Here is a 24,770-nt window from a genome sequence, read left to right on the forward strand (position 1 = left end):
TTGCATAGACTCCGCCCATCCTCAGCATGAGGTGTACACTGACTCTGATTGATGAGAGCTGGACTAGCAGAAGCAGGAGAGGCTCCCCTCCCCCTCCTATCACAGAGACAGGAAGCCGTGGGCTGGCACACCGTCCATGGCCCCAGCTCCTGCTTTCCCAGAGAGCCAGGCTGAGAGGACAGACAAGAGAGGGCAGGGTGGAGCTGACTGGCACGCATGAAGCCCGTGGCTCCTACCCACAGGGGAAACAACATGACTCCACTGGATCCTATTTCTGTTAAATGGGTTTGAGCTGACTTCTGATGCTTAAGCCGAGGGTAGCAGGAAACTCCGTGCTTCTGAAGGTTGGGATGTGCTATGCACTCGAGCTAGAACAGCAAAGCAAGAGGAGACACAAACACCAGTCGCTTCTCCCTGACCCCTGACCTTGCTGTGGCTGTGAAGGCTCTGGCAGGCTCTTTCATGTTGGCTCCACTGCTTGGGGGTGACACAGGATGACTGAGGCACTTACTGACCTGGGAAACCGGATCCCCACGGCAAACACGACGACGCCCCTTTCTCTCAGCTGCTTAGCCGGGGCTGCCACGGGCCCCTGGGACTTGCCGTCTGTGACGATGATAAGGATCTGGGGCACGGAGCCATTTCTGCCTCCAGGGAAGCCTGTGTGCAGGCGTTTCAGAGCAAGCCCTGTGTCTGTGCGCCCGCCTCTGCAGACAGGGGAGAAGGAAGGAGTCAGTGAGGGAAACTGGAAAGGAGCCCAGAGACAAATGAGTTCCTGTCAGCAGGTAACAGCAGTGACTCCTAGCAAAGGCTCAAAGGTATATTTCCATCATCCAAACAAAAAACAGGGGCCTCACTAGGAGACAGCTGGCTGAAACAGTTAACTCGGTACAATGGACCTGAAGTTAGTGACTTGTGGGCTTATGGAGGCCAAAGCTTTCAGCTGATGACCTTATCTCCACCATGAGCAACTGTCAAGTGGGTAGAATCACTACAGTGGCGAACCACATGGATAGCATGGCTGAAGCATCACTCATCGCCCTGTGGTGATGGAGGGGTGCGCTCGCGTGCACACACACACACACACACACACACACACACACACACAGGCACACGCGCACGCACACATGCACACACATGCACACATGCACGCATGCAATCACATACGCACAGACACAGACACACAGATGCGCACACACACACACGCACACATGCAATCACATACGCACAGACACACACACACACACACACACACACAAGCACACGCACGCACACAATATGCATATACAGATAAATACACTGTATCTGTAGACAATGTCTGTTTAAGTCCTCTGAAAGGAGTCTGCTGTGCCAGGCGGTGGTGGCGCACGCCTTTAATCCCAGCACTCGGGAGGCAGAGGCAGATGGGTCCCTGTGAGTTTGAGCCGGCCTGGTTTACAATGTGAGTCCAGGACAGCCAAGGCTACACACACACACACACACACACACACACACACACACACACACACACACACACAAAAACTGTCTTGAAAAACCAAAAAAAAAAAAAAGAAAAAGAAAAAAAGAAAGGAGTCTGCTGTGCTCTTCTAATGTCCAAACATCCAACCAACCAGAAACATGGATGCAGCCTGCCTATTCTCTTACTTGCTTTGCTCGCTCATTCTGTGTGTGTATGTGCGCGCGCGCGCGCGCGCGCGTGTGTGTGTGTGTGTGTGTGTGTGTGTGCATCCCTGCTCAGGTATCTCTCCCAGCTGCCCCCCCTCTTTGCAGTGGCTACGTGAAAAGCCAGGCGTGTGTGTGTGTGTGTGTGTGTGTGTGTGTGTGTGTGTGTGTGTGTGCATCCCTGCTCAGGTATCTCTCCCAGCTGCCCCCCCTCTTTGCAGTGGCTACGTGAAAAGCCAGGCGTGTGTGTGTGTGTGTGTGTGTGTGTGTGTGTGTGTGTGTGTGTGTGCATCCCTGCTCAGGTATCTCTCCCAGCTGCCCCCCCTCTTTGCAGTGGCTACGTGAAAAGCCAGGCTCATTTTACCGATGGTCTAGAGTCTGCCAAGTCTTCTGTATTTAGTGGAGAGATGGAAAAAGATCGTGTGTGTGAGTTAGGTCTGGGGAGCATCTATGGACAGGACCCAGAATGTTCTTCAGTTTTACTGCTATCGTCTTCCATAGGCTCTCGGTGGGTCGTTCTCTCTGTGAGGGTCCATTACGTTAATAAACACCAACGTGAACTAACTCTTAGGATGAAGACGGCTGGTCAGCAACATACAGCCACAACACCATCAATTTCAAAGTAATCTTTTTAACCATTAACCCTTAACGAGGACTCCGGTACATGTTTTCAAAGTTAAGCAGAAAGTAACTGGAAACGAGCAAGGACTGTTTATTTAGATATACTTTAGATAGACATGTGGCCCTTGAACACTCCAGAGATCTGCAGAATATGACATTTAAAGCGTTTAATAAAAAGTTTTCATGATAAGACATGCTGGCTCCTGACAGCACCCCTGATTTCATCCAAAGAAGGTGATGGGCACAGAAGAAACTACACCTGCTACTTGCTCTGAGCGTGGCAAAGCTGCCACTGGGCTGTAGACTGCCTTCGCCTGAGAAGTTGACTGCTGGGCTTTGCCTAAACAAGGTAAGCAGTCCTGCCTCACAAAAAAAACAAAAACAAACAAACAAACAAACAAACAACAACAACAACAAAAAACTTGTCAGATCTGGTACTGGTGGCCAAAGATGGATGCCCCCACCAACACAGAGGAGCTGCAGGTGACTGTCCAGGGAGCCCGGACGCCTCTGTCACTTTTATAGACTTGGAGGCTGCTTGGTGGGTACTTCCTTCTTACGCAGGTAAAACTGATCCTTCTTAAGTCTCTGATGGAGTTGAAGACTGGGCTAGTGAGAGATTTGTCAGTTTAACCACACAAGCCGAGGCTTCAGATGCCTTCTCAGCCCTCTGTGTGCAAAAAATCAGGCCGTAAGCCTCACTCTTCTAGAGCTACTTGGTCTAGACACAGCCTACCTTGTTACCAGACTCGGAAAACAGACAACGAGCCCCTCAGCCCAAGGTAACCAACCCACCATGTTAGTTCACTAGTTAATTCCTTAGCTAGTAACAACTACTAGGCACTTGGTCTCTAATTATTAAAGAGGCAAACAGGCTTGCCTTGCTCACAGGCTTCATGTTAAAAGATAAACAGGTCTCAGGTGTAACTTCTATTTCTTTATCTAAAGAAATTTGCTTTACAGTGACTGAGCCTAGCAACCTCACCTGTGTCTCATGGTTAGGAAGGAAGAAGTAAAGTTTATGTGAGGCCCAAGGACACAGAAGCTTAAGGTATGAAGACCTAAGAAAGCACTTTAGGCTCTAAGAAAGTGGTTTACGGTATATAGAAAGGATGAAAAATGCTTCAGTGCTCTTCCCCTCACTGCGCTACTGTTGTAGTAAGACTGCTCCGAGCTTTGACATTAATCAGTGGAGTTTTGGTTTATTCGTCGATCTCTGATAAAACCTTCCATTGTACAATCCCCTATCATAGTTCTAAGCTCAAGCTTTTATTTATTTATTTATTTATTTATTTATTTATTTATTTGGTTTTTCAAGACAGGATTTCTCTGTGTAGCCTGGGCTGTCCTGGACTAACTTTGTAGACCAGGCTGGCCTCGAACTTACAGCGATCCACCTGCCTCTGCCTCCCGAGTGCTGGGATTAAAGGCGTGCGCCACCATCGCACGGCTAAGCTCAAGCTTTTAAATTTCCTTTGGTTTATCTTTTAAATATAGACTTAAAAGTGCTTCTCATTGTGTTAAAACCATACACACTCAGTCTTACAGAGAGGGGGAAAGCCCCCTATCACGGTCTATAGTCACATTGAAAATCAAGATCAAGTGAGCTTTTGCCCTTCTTCTTCTTCTTCACCAGAGGCTCTGTCTTCCCTAAGCTCAGCTTTAACCCGAGTATTTTCCAGGCCTCTGCTATGCTATGACGCAAAAATGTATGTTGACTGTCTTCTTCTGCAGTGTGGATTTCTGTGCAGATCACAAACAAAGGTGGTGCTAACATGTCTGACGTTTGCCTCCTTTTGTAAACTTTTGTAAGCCTTGAAAAACCCACTTGGATCCTTCTCTCATGGGTCAAATGAACTCCTGTCAGTCAAAAGCCTAAGTTTCCCACCTGTTGCCTCCCTCGTTCCCTGGCTTTGGGACTCGCCTCCCCCAAATACCAAGACCATGGGCCTAAAAGTTTCTAATGTACACATAAGAAAGAATTTTCTCCCTAACCTACACAGTTCCAGTATCCAGATGTTCCCTCGAGATCTGCATCCAGGACAGCTCCAAAGCAGTCACCCACCAGAGCTCCAGTCTAACCTCAAAGACTGCTGCAACTAGGCCTGCACTTTCCTAGTGCCACAGATGTTCCCACAGATCCTGGGCAGCAGTGAGACGGCCAGCTCAGCATCCCAATTCTTAGGGTCCTCAGAGATGCTGTTGCCCCCAAGTCATATCCCAGATCTGTTGTGTAGTGTGTAATTCCTCGGGGGGGGGGGGGAGGGAGGGGGAAGAGTACACCTTGGCATGGCCCACCATGGTGCCACCCCACTGCCACCGCATCATCTTTACCCATCATAATACGGAGGGCTGCAGAGGCCACCAAAATTCTGCTATGCCCTGTGTGAGGCCTTGGGTGCTGGACAACACAGGTGAGCTGACAGAGGCGTTTGACTGGAAAAGGGACCTCCGGGCTCAGGACCTTTGCAACTGCAATTGATGGTTATTAATGGTTGGGACATCATGGGACTCTAGGCCAGGGGCCATCCTTCTCTGAGGGCTTGTGGGAACACCATCTATATGACATGTGTGTGCCTCAGTATATGTGCGTACATATGTATAGAGAGCACAGTTGCATACAAATTATGCATACACGTACATACGTAACACAAACTATGTCTGTATCCACATGTATAAGCAGCATTTCAGGTGAGGTGACTTATAATCTAAGTCACGGCTCTGTCACATACATACATTGATGCGTTGTGTGTGCAGATGGGCGCATTCACAGAGATCTGGCCTCACAGCATTCTCCGTGACAGAAGGAACTTAATCTTTTCAAACTGTGAGCAAGTGAGACTTGGAGAAGCGTGCTGAACCTCCCAAGCTGAGAGGCCTCCGTGGATAGCTGAGGCTGGCCCCTCATGGGGTTCCGATAACCTCACCGGCTTGGGGACCTTCATTCACCTTCCCTTCCAGGTACCTGACGGCTACTTACTATCATAGCAAAGTTTTAAACCAGCGTTATTAAGTCCCTGGCGGGATGCCGTCATATGATCATTAGAGGCAGCCTTGGGAATCGCCCACCGCACACAGCTGGAGCCTGAGGCGAGTAGGAACAAACCCGTCAAGGCAGCACTTTTGCATGCAGCTAGCCTAAGTGTGGTAGCGCACGCTTGTAATCCCAGAACTCAGGGAGGCAGAGGCAGCGGATCTCTGTGAATTAACTGGGGGCGGCAGAAGGAAGGGGAGTTCTGGGCCAGCCAGGGTGAGACCCTGTTTCAAAAAAAGATAAAAAGTAAGGAAGGACGGACGGACGGACGGAGGAAGAAACAAGCAGCTAGCTTTGGAGTCAGCACGGTGCTATCTCATACATACTTGAAAACTATCCTTCTGATGTTTGCCTTCACTTCCTGCCGGCTTGAAAAGGAATCCAAGGGGAATTCCAGATGAGGAGTGGAGCCGAACTGCAAGGCTCCCACCCTGACCTGTGGGAAGAGACAGATTTCAGTCAAATGGCGAACATTCCAAAGAAGATAGACTGGTGTCTGTCCGCTGACCACTCAACAAACCCTGTGTGTGCGCTCTCTCTGGCCAGCCTCCCTGTGTGTGCTCTCTCTGGCCAGCCTCCCTGTGTGTGCGCTCTCTCTGGCCAGCCTCCCTGTGTGTGCTCTCTCTGGCCAGCCTCACTGTGTGTGCTCTTTCTGGCCAGCCTCACTGTGTGTGTGCTCTCTCTGGCCAGCCTCCCTGTGTGTGTGCTCTTTCTGGCCAGCCTCCCTGTGTGTGTGCTCTCTCTGGCCAGCCTCCCTGTGTGTGCTCTCTCTGGCCAGCCTCCCTGTGTGTGCTCTCTCTGGCCAGCCTCCCTGGAAACACGGCCCTGCAGAGCGGCTAGAGAATGTGGAAGGACCAGTCAAATATGCTCTGCTGTGGCAGTCAATCACCTCAGTGTACTTGCCCCTAAAGGCAGCTGCCCATTGGCTGTTATCAGGGCTGAGCCGCCAGTAGCTTTAGGCAAGGCTCTGCCAAGGGCTTCCTGCCTAGGGCACTGCTGTGTGAAAACTCATCCGGTTACTGCCCGCATGACTGAAGACGACACTAAGGTCTACAGACAACACTGCGCAAGGGTTACTTGCCCGGGACCAGCAAGGAAAGGAATCCTGGGCCATTGGCCTTCAGGCATCTGGGCTTCTCCAAAGCACCATTATACCGCTCACCTCCTCAGGAGTGGATTCAGACTGGCAGCACAATGATTTCAAATCTGGCTGAATGTGCCACAGAATCTACTGCTGAACCTAACCACAGCCACCAAACCCTGTGCCTCGCTGATGACCCACGCCTGCCAGGCTGGGTACAGACCAAGACTCTAGAGCAGAGAGTTAGACCTGGAAACTATCACCACCCAAGATGGGGACAAGCACAGCTCCCAAGGTGGAGCTGAGGTTCTCTGTTCTGTGAGTGTGAGTGTGTGTGTGTGAGTGTGTGTGTGTGTGTGTGTGTGTGTGTGTGTGTGTGTGTGACAAGAAATGAGGAACTGATAGACCGTGCTTCCTAGCTGAGGAGACCACAGGAGAAAACCCAACACATGCCTCGCAAGACTGGAGCTTGAACACTGGGCATCTAGATTGAGGCTGAGCATCTGGAGTGATGTCCCCAACCAGCTCCCGGTCCTCAGCTCTCTAAACCCCAGAGGTACCACACACTCAGGAGCTATCCCCCAAACTAAGGTCAACTCTGATGGACTTCAAACGGGCAGACAGGCCTTGAGTGCCCAGTGCGATCCCTTTGCAGGCCCAGCACTTGGAAGTCAACAGATGCCCTTGGCCACCCAGCTGGCCTCCCACAGGCAGGAAGCTGTTGGTAGCTAAAAGCAGAAAGACATTAAGTCTTGGGTGGCCATGTGAGGAGACAGGCACTTGATGTTTGCCCGCCAGAGTGAGAGCTGTGGAGCCACTTGAGAGGCCTAGCAGCAGAACTTTGCTGCAGCTTCCTGGGACATATGAAGTCAAGAGACGCCTCAAGCTAGTGGAGCGAGGACTGTCTGCTCAGCACATGACTGGGACAGCTGGAAAGGCACTACCACGAACGTAAGGCGACACTGCGGATGGATTCAAGCTTTAAGGGCATCTTCACTAGGAGCAGCCTAGAAGAACCCTTGGGAGAACTCACTTGTTCACCAGGAGCTAAAATCCAGCCTTTAACCTTTTAAAAGTTACAGAGTCTGATAAATCTGAGCGTGTGGTGGAGACTCTCACACAGTCACCGGTAAACACAAAGCAGAAGAGAACTTACAGCTCATGGAGGCAAACATTAGTGTCTCCGCATGTAAAAGGACAACAATCCAGCAGAAAATGGGCCACACACATGACCGAAGATCAAAGAAAGGAAAAACAAATGGCTCTTTAATGGCAGGATGTTTGGCTTTAGGGAAACAATACCATTTTCCCATCAGCTTAGTTTTAAAAAAAAAATGCAGCATCTGCAAAGAGTGGGTAGGTATGTGAACTGGCACCACACCTATGGAGGGCAGAGTGCCAGGATGTATTAACAGCTAAGGAAGTGTAGGGCAGCAGATTATCCTACGGATACTCTTCCACGCAAGAGAAGTGAGGCATTCGTAAGATGACAGCCTATTTGTAATAGCAACAGTGCATCAGTACGGCTGGATAATTAGTCCCGGTAAATCCTCATGGGAGGCTAATTACCTGTAATATCTATGTACACACACACACACACACAGAGTGATGACAAGATTTCCAAAATAATACGATAGAAAAAGACAGGAGACGCAGAGCCATGTGTAGGCAAACGCTAACTTCTGTGGAAGAGGAGAGGATGAGCCACGTCTTTGTGTTGCCTGAGTCTGCACGAAGTGGAGCTGCAACGCCAGGTGCATCTGCTCAGAACAGGGAGGGGGCATCGATCTAGGAAGCTAACATGTGGGGGACAGGTGATCAACCAGTGGGGGTGGAGGTAGGGGTGGGTGGATTCCTGGCGAATGGGGAATGTATGGGTGCAGATCCCCCCTTTTTGCTGAGCCATGTAAGGAATTATCTGGTCAACAGGTGGGAGGAATTCTCTGGAGTCGAGCAGCTGCATCCACTTGCTTGGGTTAACCAGGAAGGGCACAGCGTCAAATAAAAACGCACAGGAAACAGCCCCAGTCAGTAGTTAAGGCATTTTGTTTAATTGGTGGTTTGGGGGGAAATTGTCGCCTTTTATCTTCAGTTTACTGTACACAGACGCAAACCCACCCAGGTTTCTCTCCGCACCCACGTCATGGGCTGTTAAAGCAGGAAGTTGAGTGTCTCAGTTTGTACGTGTTTAGTGGGAGACTTCAAACACTTCCTCAACAGCAGGCAATCCATAAACACTCTCAACCTAAAGCTACTTGGAAATGTCTTCCAGCAAATAGAAAAGACAGAAAACCGGAAGCTACATACGCTCCACCCAGCAAAGCCTTTCTGCAGAATGCCAGCGGCCTGTGCTAGTCTGGCTTGCTCACTCACGCAGACACCATTTTTTCCTGGTCCTCCAGGGTTTTGTGTGCATATGTGTACTTGTGTATTCATGTGTGTGAAAGCATGGAGGGCCGGAGGCCAACCCTGGCTGTTTGTCTGTTGTTTCATCTCTGTATTTTGAAAAAGGGTCTCTTACTGGGATCTGGGGCTCACTCACGAGGCTCGAGTGGCTGGCCACTGGGCCCCAGGGGTCTGCCTGCTTTTGCTCCTCGGTACTGGGATTACAAGTGCAACACCATATATGGCTTTTCATGTGGGTTTGGGGGGCAGAACTCACGTCCTCCTGCTCCAGAAGCAAGCACTGATCTAGCCTCCGAACCGCCTCCCCAGGCCCTGCTCTCTTAGGCCAAAACCGCGTTGCTTTCCCCCGGCATCCATGACCTGCATGCGGTCCCTCATGTATAGAAGCTCTCAGGCCACTTGCTACCCCGGCTCTCTGCTACACGCCCTGCTCTGCAGTCCACAAAGTTCTACAGGCTCACGTGACGAGTACTCAGTCCCCAGCCTGTGGTGCTGGTTTGAAGGCTGCAGAGTCTACAAGGAGGGCCTGGCTGGGGTGGAAGCTGGATCATACAGGCAGGCCTCTGCACAGCCCACCCAGCCCCGGTTCCTGCCTGCTCTCTCTCCTCCATGTGTACCTCTCCTCCATGCTCTGTACCACGTAAAGAGCCTCACTGCCTTGTGTTCTCACTAACGGAGACACGGCCACGTTCACAGCCAGGATTCCCCCACCATGATGGGCTAAGAAACCCCTGAAACCGTGAGCCACAACAAACCTTTCCTCCCTTCTGCTCACAAGGACATGGAAATAATCAACGTGCAGATGCTCACGTCGCTTGAGGTGCTGTGATGGGCTCCTACAGGGTCCACGCAGAGGTTGGTTGGCTTGTCTTTCCTGTGTCCCACCCCATTCCATGTCCCCTGCACTGCCACCCTGCCTCACTGCTACCAATAGCAGGGTATGGTGTTCGGTGTCATTCCATCACCCCAGGCCAGGGGCTGACCCCGGGGAGAGACAGATGGGCTTGCAGGGCACATCCTGGGCTAAGAGCCCCAGCTCTCCCACTTACCCCTGCCTGAGACTGCTGATGACTCTCAGCCATCATTTTACGTCTCCTCTGCAGAACATGGGATTAAGCATGTAAGCATCAGTGAGCTGGCTCAGAGGGTATCGATGCTTGCTGCTGAGCCTGAGAGCCCAAGTTTCATCCCCGGGAACCCCAGGTGGAAGGAGAAAGCTGACTCCCAGCAGCTGTTCTCTGGCCACATGTATGTACACACACACACACACACACACACACACACACACACACACACACACACAGTAAATGCAAAGAGGACTTAAAGACTGTGTATGTCATATTCTTTTCTCTCCCAACTTGCCACCCTCAGGGTCTGCAGGCCGCTCACTCAGGACACGCTAGGCTAATGCCAAGGTCAGTGCTGTTTGTCCCTTATGCCACTTCCTCTAGGACTAACTAGCGGTGGGATTATTTTTAAAGTAAGGCCTTGTCTGGAGGAAGGTGGGGACCCACCAGGTCTCTGCCTCGGCCCGTGCAGGCTGGTGCCAGGCTGACACCATGGTCAGAACCCTGGGCTGCTCCTGTCCAGACTCAGTGAGTGACAGCTCCGGTGTGTCAGAGACCAGGCCCAGTGGTCCACGGTGCACTCCAGGGCTATGTGCTCACATTTGCAAATGGCACCTCTTCTCCAGACAAGCTGGCACTCATTACAAGCCTTGCTTGTCCCTAAATCCCTCAGGAATGTTGCCTTGGAAAGCCACTTCCTTTCTCAGCCTGTGACTGGTCTCTAATTCAAATAATTATGGGTTTCTTCCTTTTATTTCATTTTTGGGCGGATTTACATGGTTCAAAATCCAGACTCTGTGTGTGTGTATGTGTGTGTGTGTGTGTGTGTGTGTGTGTGTGTGTGCATGCACACACACACACACACACACACACACACACACACGCACTTTCAGATTGCCTGACATCTTTCATGGTGACAAGTAACACTGTTAGCAATTACAGTGAACACACGGGGAGTATTTAGGAGTGTTTTGTTAGATCAGAGGACCCAAGCCTCTGCTTCTGTGTTGGGTAAGCTGGAGCGCCTCAGGGAAGTAGAAACACTTGACATTCCTGCGAGCCTGATGCACGCATGGGAAAGCTCAGCTCTTAAAGGCTTGCCCAGGGAGTGTGTCAGCAAGCCTCCAGTGTTTCCGCTCAGCTGAGGAGTGAAAACAGCCACAGTGTTGGAGTCTGCTGCATCAGGAAAGCTGAGAGCCTTCGGTGGTTCTCTTTCTGAGGGCTGTGTTCACTACTCGAAATAAGAGCCACAGTGACCCCCTTGGCTGTCTGCGACACTTGAGGCCAGAAGGGAGAGACACGGAGGTGCTCTCTGGATTCCACAGACAAGAGTAGATCTTTTCAGGTGACCAGAGAGGACAGAGCTGTGCTCCATCTAAGATCCTGGTCTGCTCAGTGTACACTCCACCTTCTAAGCAGCCAGGGGTGAAGACTTCCATGGCCTTAGATCCACCTCAACAACTGATCGCCCAAAGAGTGTCCGTAAGGACTAAAGCTTCTTTAGGCCCGATTAGCTCTTTACAGTTGGATGCTAGATCTATGCCTTTCCCAATTCTGCCCGAATCTGGATCATCCTGTGGCTTAAGGCTGTTGACTTGTTGCCCTCCTAAGGAGATCTGCACAAGGAAAGAGATGTATCCTCTCCCCCACCCTGTGGGGGGACTAGCTGGGAGGACAATGCAGAAGGACCTCGCTGTGAGGAAGCTAACCAATCACAACTGAGGACTGTGAGGAAGCTAACCAATCACAACTGAGGAGGAAGAAGGGGGCCACTTAACTGCCTTGGCTGACCCCTGGGATCTCAGCATCCATCCCACCGTGTCTCAATTTGTCCCTGAGTCCCCTACATCCCAAAGACAACTGATTCCTTCTTCCACTTGAAGATTATGTCACTTGAACCCAAGACACCAGATGAGACGTGTTTGCACTCACCCTCCCGGGCCTGACATCCAGAGCGTCACAGGCGGTGATGGCAAAGTGCTTGGATCTCTCGAAGCTCCCTTTCCCGACACTGTGAGAGCCATCTAGCAGGAACAGGATGTCGACTGCTGCCGAGCACCACATCACTGGGAACAGGAGCAGACGGAGGGGTTACCCTAGGTGCTTCCATGTTTAGACTGTGACACAAGGGCCTGCTTGGGAACACTTCTTCAGCCGTACTACGTGAGTCCTGTGAAGAGGGTCCTCTGGGCTGGTCATGGTCTGAGCCTCTGAGGGTCACTATCTTAGTTGTTTACCCTGACCTGTGAGGTGAGCGGCCCACAGGTTCAGTGGCAGCACTGGCTAAGGCTTTCTCCTATGTCAGCACACAGTCTAACTTGTGTCTTCACTGGGGTTTTTACGGCTGTAATGAAACAGCATGACCAAAAGCAAGCTGGGGAGGGAAGGGCTGACATCACAGTTCATCCCTGAAGGCAGGAAGGACAGGACCTAAAGACAGGAGCAGATGCAGAGGCCATGGAGGGTGCTGCTTACTGGCGCACTTGCTCACCCTGCTTTCCCATACAACACAGGACCATCAGCCCAGAGGCGGCACCACCTACAGTGGGCTGGGTCCTCTCAAATCACTAAGAAAAAGCCCGCAGGCTTGCCTACAGCCAGATCTTAGGGGGGCAGTTTTTCAGTTGAGCCCCCTCCTCCAAGCAGATGACCACAGCTTTTGTCAAGTTGACATAAAGCTAGCCACACAAGACGTACCCGACACATCCATCTACGTAATCCTTCCAGCTCCTCGGCCATCTTTTTTTTTTTTTTTAACTTCTTGAGACTTCCTGTACCTTACAACTCACCACTTATGATTAACACTATGGTGTGTGCACTGATGGAACCCACAATACCACACTTGATCGAAGAACATTTTCTACCACCTCAAAGAGTCTGTACTTTTATAGCTGTCAACTCTAATCCTAAAGAGGTTTGTTTGTACTTGTGTGTGTGTACATGTGGGTGTATGCAGGTGTATGTACATGTGAGTATATGAGGTGTGCATGTGGGCAGATACAGATGTGTGTGTGGGTTGTATGCAGTTGTATGTACATGTGGGTACATGCAGGTGTGTGTACATGTGGGTGTGTGCAGGTTTGTGGTGTATATAGGTATGTATTTGTGGATGTGTTCAGGTGTGTGTACATGTGGGTGTATGCAAGTGTGTATGTGGTGTATAGAGGTGTGTACACATGGGTATATGCAGGTGTGGGGGTATATATAGGTGTACAAGTGTGGGTCTGTACAGGTATATGTACATGTGGTTGTATGCAGGTGTGTGGTGTATATAGGTGTGTACATGGGTGTGTGGGTACATGTGGGCGTGTGCAGGTGTGTGCATATATGCAGCTGTGCACACCTGTGTATGTGTCTGTGCAGTACAGAGGCTGGTGACAGGTATGTGCATCTATCACATTCTGCTTTACATTTTGACACAGTGTCACTCACTGAATTCAGAGTCCATGGGTTGACCCGTGAGCCTACAAGATTCTCCCGTGACCACTGCCTCGTGCTGGAGTCACAGCAGCCTGCCACACCCAGGTCCCTATGTATGACCACTGCCTCGTGCTGGGGTCACAGCAGCCTGCCACACGAAGCTTCATTTGTGGCCACAGATGATCCAAATGTGCACTTTACGTGCTAAGCCACAAACCAGCCTAGATTTGTGCTTTCACTCAGGGGACAGATAAGGGAAGCAGAACAGTGTGATCACCAACATTCCCAGGAAGTGGTGGCCCTGGCAATGAGTCCTGAGTCCCCCCACCCAGGAGAGTGGAAGAGAGGAGGCTTGGTGGATGGCAGTCAGGTGACAGAACACCCTGACATAGGCTAAGAAACTCAGCAACAGAGGCGCTGCTGTGAGGGCTCAGAGATAAGTCACTTAGCACCAGGCTTGCTGACCCAAGGTCGACCCCAGAATCCACATGGAAAAAGAGGACTGTCCCTCTGGTGTCCTCAACATGTACGTCACGCTGCATGCGCTCATACACATAAGTGCACACAAACACACACACACACACACATACACACACACAAATAATAAATAAATGCAATAAAAATTTAACTTAAAGTTCAGTAACAAAGAGGTTGTTTTTGTTGTTGCTGCTTATTGTAATCAAGGAGAGTGACTCAGTAGGCGTTATGGAAAGAACTGAAAGGGGAAGCTCCTTGCGGGAGCACGGCTTCCTGGGTACCTGGGTTTCCCTACAGGAGCTCCAGCTTCCCTGCAGGAGCATGGCCTCCCCTGAGAGCACAGCTTCCCTGGGAACATGGGCTTCCCAGTGGGAGCATGGTTTCCCTGCGGGAGAATGGCTTCCCTGGGTGCACTGGCTTCCCTGAGGGAGCATGGCTTCCCTGGGTACACGGGCTTCCCTGAGGGAACAAGGTTTCCCTAGGTCCACAGCATGGAGGTCTGAATAGCCATGTGTTTGGAGGAGGAGGAAAACTGAACTTACGTTTGCTGGCCACTGCGATCTTCCCAATGGTCTCCTTGGTCACATAGATCTCCTGAAGGGAGATGGCCGGGGACACTGGGAGAGAAAACACCAGACTCAGTCATGACATGCTAGGCTGGGAGGTGTCTTTACCTTTCACATGTGACCTAAATGAACAGGGAACAAAGCAGAAGGTGGAAGTGTGGCTCAGTGGTGGAGCACATGTGACCATGGGCGATGCCAGTGGCTCAGCGGTGAAGCACACGTGACCACGTGTGATGCCCTGGGTTTAGCGACCAGCTCCCACCCCTTAGCCCCAAGCATCACAGCACAGCACTAAAAACCTCTCCACTTCTATGAAGTAACTTTGTTATTTATATTTGAGTGTCTTGTGGGGGGAGCTGCTGTTGTTTAACCTCAGATGGCTATGGAGAAACTGTGGTCCTGAGGATTTCTGTTCTTGGTCACAACAGTGTCCCTCTGGGTACAGCTCTTTTGCTGTGTATCCAGGCATGCTCTTGCAAGGTCCTCAATCTGCTTCTGGGTAAAACATCACTGTCATAAAACATAAGATCCATAGAGGAGACAAATCCACAGACAAGCACCAGGGAGAATGTTCAAAGCGGGGGTACCAGAATGCATAAGTGTACAAGCTCACATGACTAAACTTAAAATTTAAACATAATTGAGAAAGGATTCAATTGGGAATTTTCTCCACAATGGTGATGCTATAAATTGATAAAAAAGCTTTCTAGAAAACAATTTGGCCAAGTGAATTAAGAATCATAAAAATGGTTATATCCTTTGACACTGTAGCACTGTAAATGAAAATAAACCAGAGGGGGAAGCGGCCGTAGTGGGAGGAAAATTGGGCTAAGACCCTCTCCCCTTTGGCATTCTTTGTGTCAGAGAAGGGCTAAGGCAGACAACAAGTAGACAGAAATGTGTGGGAAATGTCCACATATTCAAGAACATAGTTAATATGATCAAGAACGATAAAGACTTCAGGGCTGAGGGTGTAGCTAAGCAGTAGAAAGCTTGGGTGCCGGTCACAGGCTGCGAGGCCAATTTCCAGCACCCCAGATTTAAATACAAATAAGAAACTTTGAAGGTGGGGTAATGTGCCACAGGCACCTCAGGATTGCTGAATGGTGACTAGGTCTGAGAACAAGGTGGTGAGGTGGCACCAGGAAGCTATTTTGGAAAGCCGGTGTCTCTTGGCAACTTCAGAGCACGGGCATCTGGGTGCAGGAGTCTGTATGGAGTCGCCGGGTCCATGTGGCATAAGCAGTGGCAAAGCGCCTTGAAGCAAGTGACCACTTAGGGCAGGTGAAGGAGGACGGTGAGGGGCTGCTAGGAGGGGGACAAAACAGGGAAGGAGAAATCCCATGGCACGGGAGCTTGGAGCCACAGCGTTTGCAGCTGCCAGGAAACTGATCACAAGACAGACCTTCAAAGAACATGCTGGGCTTGGGAGTAACACCAGCCCAGATGTTCCTGGTCAGCCTGCTAGGCTGGGCCCTCCACCTGCCTGGCTCCTCCCCTACACTAGACTCCAGTGGACACTTCTCTGCAATCTGTTTTCCCTTCCTCTAAGGGTCAGCACACAGTCCCTGCTTCCCAGCACCCTGCTGGCCCAGCACTGAGCTCCACAGTCCCACACTATGGGGTACTGGCTCTGGGACAGGCGTTCTGCTCCGCTGCACTGGAGACCACCAAGGCCTGCCATCTCTTGAGGACTGCTGTAGCCCATCCCATAATTGCATGGGGACCTCAGCTCACTTGAAACTCTTGAGCACGGGGTCGTGCCAGTCTTCCAGGCTTACAGGGCCCCGCTCTCCACCTGCATTCCGGAGACACTGAAGTTTCCTGATATAAGTCTGTGGGTTGTTGACAGACAACTCTGTACAGCCACCCTGCAAACGCAGAAGTCCTGTTCACCTCCAAAGCCTTAGTAGAAGCCCCAGACCCAACCCCCTGAGACAGGACACAGGGAGATCCAGGACCAGAAGCCACCTGTTAACTGCCTCATTAGGATCACTCTGGCCCTTGGCATCAGGAGCTGAAGAGTTAGAGCAAGCACCAGGATTGGCGTCTGTGTGACACTCTGAGTCACAAGCCATTGTGTGATGCTACAGAATATGCTGGGCTGTTTGCTTTAGCGGCTTCTAACCAAGCCAGCTGCCTCTTTTAAAGACCTCCGGCCAAGGCTCCGGGGCTACAATACTGAGAAGCCTGGGCGTACAGTGAAGGGAGAGATAAACCTGTTTTTTAGGATTCCAAGTGTGGGATCGCAATGGTCTTGTGAGAGAACAGGTGAGGTTAATTCACTAGAAGAGCAACCACCTCCTGCAGGAGCTTAATTGTTGCCAGCTGAAAAGATCCCATGAACAGACTCTGGAAGGAGATATATAAATGAGCCAGAAATGGAGGGGGGTGAGGGGGTCGAGGGAAGGCTTCGGGGCTCCGGCTCCTGCTGAGGTTCTGGGTTCTGGTTACCCCAGGTTCCAGCAGAAGAAAACCTGCAGCTCACACCTGGAGAATCGCTCCTCGGAACTGATCTCCTTAAGGTTTTGTTATTGTGTCCGTTAATCCTCATTTCCTATTATTTTGGTTAGTCGGGTTATAAGTGACGTAGGCTTGGTCTCTAAGTTGTTAATAAAATATATTGGTTAAGAAAATTGAGCCTACATGTGGCACCCAACGTGCTTTGGACATCATGGGTAACTTAACTTCTAATGTTGTGGAGGAAGATAATGGTTTTCAAGAGATAGTAATGCTTTTTCAGGGCGTCAGCAAAATCACAGCTGCTGTTACAAAGTCCTTTCCTGCCTTATACCCAGATGGAATTTTTTGTTTTTTCTTGGTCTTTTTACTGTATAACATATTTAAAAGATTTGGCAGGAAGGTCAATAAGATGCAAAAACCAGAAGAGTCAATAAGCTCTATCCTTCTGGAAAGAATTACTTACTTGACTGAACAAATGGGTAAAATGCAGAAAAAACTGGAAGGGCTGGAAAAGCAGAAGGCACCTTTGGTTAAAAAGGATGGAGAAGGTCAGAAACCAGAGGAAAAGGAAGGCAGACAGACCAAAAGGTCTTTGGAGGAAAATGTCCCGGTGGAGGACACCTCCAGAGTCGCCCAAACACCTGCAGCTTTTCCAGTCACTGTAAGACATGTGCCTGCACAAAATGGTGCTGAAGGTTATGATGAAATGGCCTGGCATCCTGTAGACATGATGGATTTAAAACATTTTAAGGAATCTGCCGTCAAACATGGTATGCACTCTGCCTTCATTAAATAAATGTTAAACAGCTGGGCCATGCAAAATAGACTTGTACCCCAAGATTGGAAAAATTTAGTTTCAGTGGTATTGGAAACAGCACAACAGTTACAGTGGTTATCATGGTGGCGAACAGAGGCTGTAAGAATAGAACAAGAAAATAGGAACAGGGAATAAATATTAATAGCGATCAATTGCTTGGTGAAGGACAATATACTAACTTAAGAGAACAAATACAAGCCGATGATAGAGTGATTGAACAATGTCATAAGGCAGCCTTGAGAGCTTGGGAGCTGGTAGAGGAACCTGGGAAAACAACTATTCCCTTTACTAAAGTATTCCAAGGACTTCTGGATCCCTTTACAGAATTTTTGCAGAGATTAGGATGTGCTATGGATAGGGTGTTGCCAGATTCTGACACCAAACAGGCATTAAAACTTATCATGGCTTGTGAGAATGCAAATACTGAATGTAAGAGGGTGCTTAGACCATTAAAGGAAAGAGACGCTCCATTAGATGACTGGGTAAATGAGACAGTTAATATTAACTCTCAGGAATATCAAAATAATATTGTGGGACAAGCTTTAGCCAGAGAGCCCAGATATCATAATACTTGTTGCTTTAATTGTAGTAAAATTGGTCATGTGCAAAGAAACTGCAGAGACAGAAAGCGCAATAACTGGGGAGAAAACATAACTCATAGGAGAGAACAAGGAGGTTCTGGCAATAATGGTAATTAGGTACCAAGACTCCCAGGGTACTGTAGTCACTGTGGGAAAGGGAAACATTGGTCTCAGGATTGTCAGTCTAAGCAAGATGTGCAAGGCAATATCTTGCCGACGGGAAACAGCAGGAGGGGGCCATCGGGCCCCCGTAAACAATGCCAACTGAATTCCTTTGGCCAGTCCAGAAGTGACAAACCCACAGGAAAACGGGAACTGAGTGTTAGGCTTCAAATATGTCTCTTATCCTATCTCCCCAGGTTAAATGTTACAAATTAAATATTGGTGTTTTTGGACCTTTGCCTTCAGGCACAGTAGGAATGGTTCTGGGAAGAAGAGGGCTGACTTTTATTGTGCATGTGTAAAAAAGGAGATGAAAATCAATGCCGGGGATAGAATTGCTCAACTCCTACTGTTTCCTTACATTAAGGGCAAAGCCGCTCCAGTGGAAAGGACTGGTGCATCCAGAAGCACAGAGACACGGGTGTTCTGGCAAATAGTAATTAATGATCCGAGACCTAAGTTAATTATACACTTGAATGGAGTTAAAATAGAAGGCTGGGTGGACAGCGGAGCTGATGTGACAATCATGGGCCAGAAGTCTTGGAACCAAAGTTGGCCCCTTAAGAAGGTTTATACAGAAATTGTAGGAATTGGCAAGTTGTCTTAAATAAAACAAAGTGTGGAGTGGCTTGAGTGTGTGGGACCAGAAGGGTAGACAGGGAGGCTGAAACCCTATGTGGCTGACATTCCCATAAATCTATGGGGAAGAGATCTCTTACAACAATGGGGTACTCAGATTACTATTCCTGCAAATACAGAGATAAACAATGTTGAAACTATGGGTGAATTGGTACGCGCTTCTGGGGAAGAGATTAATGTAAGTGATCAGGGGCAACCACAGCTATGCCCACTGGCCAACCTCAGAATGCTTCAGGTTTAGAGTGTCAAAATTTATAAGAGGGGCCACTGCTGAGATACCAACCACCCTGCCCCTAAAATGGATTTCAAACAGACCTGTATGGCAGGAGCAGTGGCCCTTAACAAAAGAAAAGTTGCAGGTGCTTCACTGTTTAGTGAAAGAGCAGCTGGAGGCTCAACACATCGAAGAATCTTCCAGTCCCTGGAATTCCCCTGTGTTTGTGGTAAGAAAGAAATCAGGTGGATGGAGAATGATAACAGATTCGAGGGCCATAAACAAGGTGATTCAACCCATGAGTTCGCTTCAACCTGGAATTCCTTTGCCTTCCTTGTTACCTCGGTCTTGGCATATAATCAAAATTGATTTAAAAGATTGGTTTTTTTACCATACCTCTACATGAGAAGGACAGGGAAAGGTTTGCTTTCTCAGTACCTACTCTGAACAGTAGTGGTCCAATGAAGAGATATCATTGGAAGGTACTTCCACAGGGAATGTTGAATAGCCCAACTTTATGCCAGTATTTTGTGCAACAACCTTTAGAAATAATTCATAGGCAGTTTCCTCAATCTATCATATACCATTACATGGATGATATTCTGCTAGCTGATTCTGATCCTAGTGCTGTAGAAAAAATGTTTCAGGAAGCACAAAGAATTCTGCCATGCTGAGGATTACTGATTGCTGTGGAAAAAATATAAAGAGGAGATTCAATTACCAATTTAGGCTATGAAATAGCCGAACAAAAAATTTGACCACAAAAGGTTCAGATCCATAGAGATCAATTGCAAGCTCTTAATGACTTTCAAAAATTATTGGGAGATATTAACTGGTTAAGGCCTACAATCGAGTTAGCTACCTATAAGTTAAGTAACTTGTTTCAAACATTACAAGGGGATTTGGATTTAAACAGTCCTAGGTGTTTAACCGCTGAGGCAGAAAAGGAGTTAATTCTGGTGGAGCAAAAAGTTCAAAAGGCATATGTGAATAGAATTGATCCTGAACTTGGTTGCATTCTGGTTATTTTGCCTTCAAAACATTCTCCTACCGGGCTTCTTATGCAAAGGGAAGACAGAATCATAGAATGAATATTCCTGGTAAATAAACAAAGCAAAAAATTGAATACATACATAGAGAAAATTTCTGAATTGATTACAAAGGGAAGAATAAGGTTGCGCCAACTGTCAGGGATAGACCCGGCGGAAACTGTAGTGCCTCTTACTGATTCTGAGATTATGTCATTATGGGTAATTAATGAAGATTGGCAAAAAGCTTGTAGTAATTATTTGGGAGACATTAACAATAGATACCCCAAAAGCAAACGTATACTGTTTATAAAAAGAGCTAATTGGATCCTTCCAAGTATTGTAAAGAGGTCACCAATCTCAGGGGCACCCACCTTCTTCACTGATGCAAATAAATCAGGTATGGCTGGTTATAAGTCTAAGAAAATGACCAAGGTGATTAAAAGCCCATTTACATCAGTTCAAAAATCAAAATTATATGCAATCCTTATGGTACTGTTAGATTTTCCTGAATCTCTTAATATAAGTACTGACTCTCAATATGCTGAAAGAGTTGTTTTCCATATAGAAACTGCTGAATTTACTCCTGATAACACAGAATTGACATTATTTATAGAACTGCAACAGGTCATCAGAAGCAGAAATTATCCCTTGTATATTACTCATATTCAATCCCATACAGGTTTACCAGGTTCATTGGCACAAGGAAATGAAGAGATTGACAAATTATTGATAGGTAATATATTCGAAGCCTCAAAATTTTATGAAAAACATCATGTCAATGGTAAGGGGTTGAAGAAAAGATTCTCTATCACTTGGCAACAAGCCAGAGAAATAATTAATAAGTGTCCTACATGTTCCTTATATAGTCAAATACCATTATTTGATGGAATTAACCCTAGAGGTAACAAAAGGAATGAAATTTGGCAGATGGATGTGTTTCATTTTGCAGAATTTGGAAAAATGAGATATGTGCATCATACCATTGATACATATTCAGGTTTTCAATGGGCAACTGCCTTAAGTTCTGAAAGGGCTGTCTGTGTGATTACTCATTTGCTGGAAATAATGGCATTTATGGGAATACCTGCACAAATTAAGACTGACAATGCTCCTGCATATGTGTCCCTTAAGATGAAAAACTTCTTTATGTATTATAATATAAAACATGTTACTGGTATACCTCACAACCCCACAGGACAAGCAGTTGTGGAAAGAGCTAATCATACCTTAAAAGAAATGCTTATTAAACAAAAGGGAAGGGTAAAGGCACCCAGGGACCGATTAAATAATGCTTTGTTGACTCTAAATTTTCTTAATGTGAATGATGAAGGGACATCAGCTGCAAAGAGACACTGGGTGATAGAAAAAACTGAGGAGCTGGGACAACCAATACTCTACAAGGATTTTTCGAGTATGAAATGGAAACCTGTAATAGTTTTGAGATGGGGTCGTGGGTATGCGTATGTTTCCACAGGGAGTGAGAAAATATAGCTACAAACCAAACTTATAAAGATTAGATCTGACAATATAGCAAGTGAATCTTAAGAACTACTTGGTTCTTACAGCTTGACATTGTTTCATACACCTTGGAGAACTAATGCCCTCTTCTGGCCTGTTGGGGTACATGCAGGTAGAGCCCTGTATTATTGGCAAAATGAAGCAGGCAGCCTGGGGTGATTTAACTGCAAAAGTATGCCTCTGGCACCTTGAGCAAGGTGCCTCAACTGATCTTTCCTTGAAAATTTATATATGTACTAACATACCTATACTAATGATTTCAAAAGTTTGCTTACTTTCAGAGAAAACAAGACAAAACACACACACACACACACACACACACACACACACACACACACACACACACACAAACCAGGACAATGGTGAAGATCGAACTTCTGCCTCTGGTGCTACTGCTTCCTCCAGAAATTGCATGCATATTAACAATAAAATGGCTAGCCAAAAGGATCGATCCCAAAAAGACTGGACAAAACCAGCTAGCTTTTCTAGCGCTTGGCCAATATATTATTTTTCTAGGGTACACAAAAAACATTTTTCTCCTAAATAGCATAAAGTAATTTTGAGAACACGATGCCCCCATTCCCAGTAGGTGGGGTGGGTGTTTTTGGTTGGTTACCAATGCTCATTTTTGCCTAAGGGGGTTAGTTGCCATTAATAAAAGTTTCATTTGGGGATTTCTTTCTTCTTTCTTTCTCTCTTATCTTTCCATCCCATCTAATATTAAGGAAAAGGGGGGAAGGAAGGGAGGATATAGGTTTATAGAATAAAAAGTAAATTATTGAATCTACTAGCCTCAAATAATTTGCATTGGTATTAAAATATTTCACATTGGTATTGTAGGTTGATGGAAATTTACAATTGTTTTCCTTTTTCAACTTTTGCTTTATGTATTATATATGGTATGTTAATGGAAACTTAAATTGTATATTATATATTGGTATAAACATAAAATCATTTTGTTTGATAGTTATTTAATTATACATGCACAACTTATTTGAAAAGGTGAAAAATAGCTGTTATAACTTGTTCAGGATGGTTAGAAATAGAAATTGGTAGTTGGTCACTTATAAATCTTACTAGATACTAAATTACTTAATTATAGAATAAGCTTTATTTAGATTTTTGTATATGTTTTCAAAGGAATAGGTAGATGATAGATAGATAGATGGTCTTCAAACACTTCAGAGATTACAGAAAATGGCATTTAATAATAAAGGGCTTTTATGACAAAGAGACACCTGGCAGCGCCTGCAGTCTAATTATGCGGGCATCAAGAAATGATAGTGGGAGAACAGCCACTGGACTGAGGGACTTCGCTTATCTCTACTGCTGATGAGAGAATGACCATCTGATGTGATCAAACCTGACACTGAGAAACTGGCTGCCCAGCCTGGCAGAGACCAGGTGGGCCAGTCCTTCAGGATTCCTGCTTCAGAACAGTCTGTGAGATGCTTTGAGCTGGCTGGCTGAAGGCAGGATGCACCTACGATGGAGAGAAAGTTGTGACAGTGCAGAAACAGTCTGTCAGATGCCTTGGGCCAGCTGGCTAAAGATTGGATGCCCTGACGATGGAGAGGAACTTGTGACTGTCCAGACACTCAGCTCTGTGTCCTGTCAATACTTTTGGAAGTCGCTTGCCTGCACTTCCTTCATATTAGATAGTTTTTCCTTCTGGGGTCTCTGATGGGGTTGAAGACTAGATAGCCACAGTGTTAATATAAGTTTAGTTAAAAGAATCAGTAGTACAGGATAGGGGAATAATTTCTTAACAATTGTTAACTACAAATGGACTGGTCCTTGCAAATGTTGACTTAGTGGGAAATTCTTAGTTTGTTGTATATAACTTATTTTATTAAATGGAAAGGGGGAGATGAAGGAGAGATAAATCTGTTTTTTAGGATTCCAAGTGTGGGATCAGAACGGTCTCGTGAGAGAACAGGTGAGGTTAATTCACTATAAGAGCAACCACCTCGTGCAGGAGCTTAATTGTTGCCAGCTGAAAAGATCCCATGAACAGACTCTCAGAGGAGATATATAAATGAGCCAGAACTGGAGACTTGGGATAGATTTGGCTGTTCATCGCTGTACTTCAAGATGCTCTTAGAGAGCACTGCTCGAGGGAAGGCTTCGGGGCTCCGGCTCCTGCTGAGGTTCTGGGTTCTGGTTACCCCAGGTTCCAGCAGAAGAAATCCTGCGGCTCATGCCTGGAGAATCGCTCCTCAGAACTGATCTCCTTAAGGTTTTGTTATTGTGTCCGTTAATCCTCATTTCCTATTATTTTGGTTAGTCGGGTTATAAGTGATGTATGCTCGGTCACTAAGTTGTTAATAAAATATATTGGTTAAGCCTACAGGAAACTCACACTCGGAGATTGGAAAGCCCATGCTTAGACAGAAAGGACCCCATAATCGCAGAGCCTGTCAAGAGACCTGGCTGTTCTGCTCCAGCCACATTGCCAAATCTGTGTCCCCTTGGGTTAGTGGCACGGCCTCTTTGGGTCCCAGGGTTTCATCTGTACAGTGTTGACAGATCAAGCATGTGGCAGGTGGGACAGGACCATAGAGAGGAAGCACCATCGTATGATGGAGCAGAATCCAGCCTAGAGATACTGGCAAGGAACCTTGTGCCTTAGTGTGGTCCAGTGCAGGCCAAGCCAGGCCATGAGGACAGCAAGTGAGACTGCATCTCATCGGCTTGGAGATAGGATGAAAAGACCCCTATTTCCAGCCATCTGTTCTTGGGGGACAGGCAGGAGGGGACCCAAGTTGACTAAGCTGACAGCAAATGTTTGCTCTCTGAAATACAGACTAGGAGAGAGAGCGCAACTTAGAGGCTTTGGTCTGACACCTCAGTTTTACAGAAGAGCACCCCAGGTGGGGCCTGCACAGCCGAGGCATCAGTGCACCCCAATCTAGGCCTGTACAACCAAGGCATCAGTGCACCCCAGGCGGAGTCTGCACAACTGAGGTATCATCAGTGCACCCCAGGTGGGGCCTGCACAACTGAGGCAT

The 24,770-nt window shown here is 47.6% G+C and overlaps 1 protein-coding gene across 4 annotated transcripts in view; it reads right to left on the minus strand.

Moving 5' to 3' along the window:
* VWA2 (von Willebrand factor A domain containing 2) overlaps nucleotides 1-24,770 on the minus strand; it is a 48,682-nt gene that overhangs the window by 15,155 nt on the left and 8,757 nt on the right. For all 4 annotated transcript variants that reach the window (XM_084762886.1, XM_084762884.1, XM_084762883.1 and 1 more), the window contains 4 exons: nucleotides 14,311-14,385; nucleotides 11,804-11,937; nucleotides 5,644-5,753; nucleotides 516-707 (listed from right to left, as the gene is read on the minus strand). In XM_084762886.1, coding sequence (XP_084619012.1) covers nucleotides 516-707; nucleotides 5,644-5,753; nucleotides 11,804-11,935 — 434 coding nt within the window. In that variant the 5' untranslated portion in view covers nucleotides 11,936-11,937; nucleotides 14,311-14,385. The remainder of the gene's footprint in view (nucleotides 1-515; nucleotides 708-5,643; nucleotides 5,754-11,803; nucleotides 11,938-14,310; nucleotides 14,386-24,770) is intronic.

This window comes from Acomys minous, assembly GCF_964271855.1.
Source record: "Acomys minous genome assembly, chromosome: 2".
In the NCBI taxonomy this organism is placed as follows: Eukaryota; Metazoa; Chordata; class Mammalia; order Rodentia; family Muridae; genus Acomys; species Acomys minous.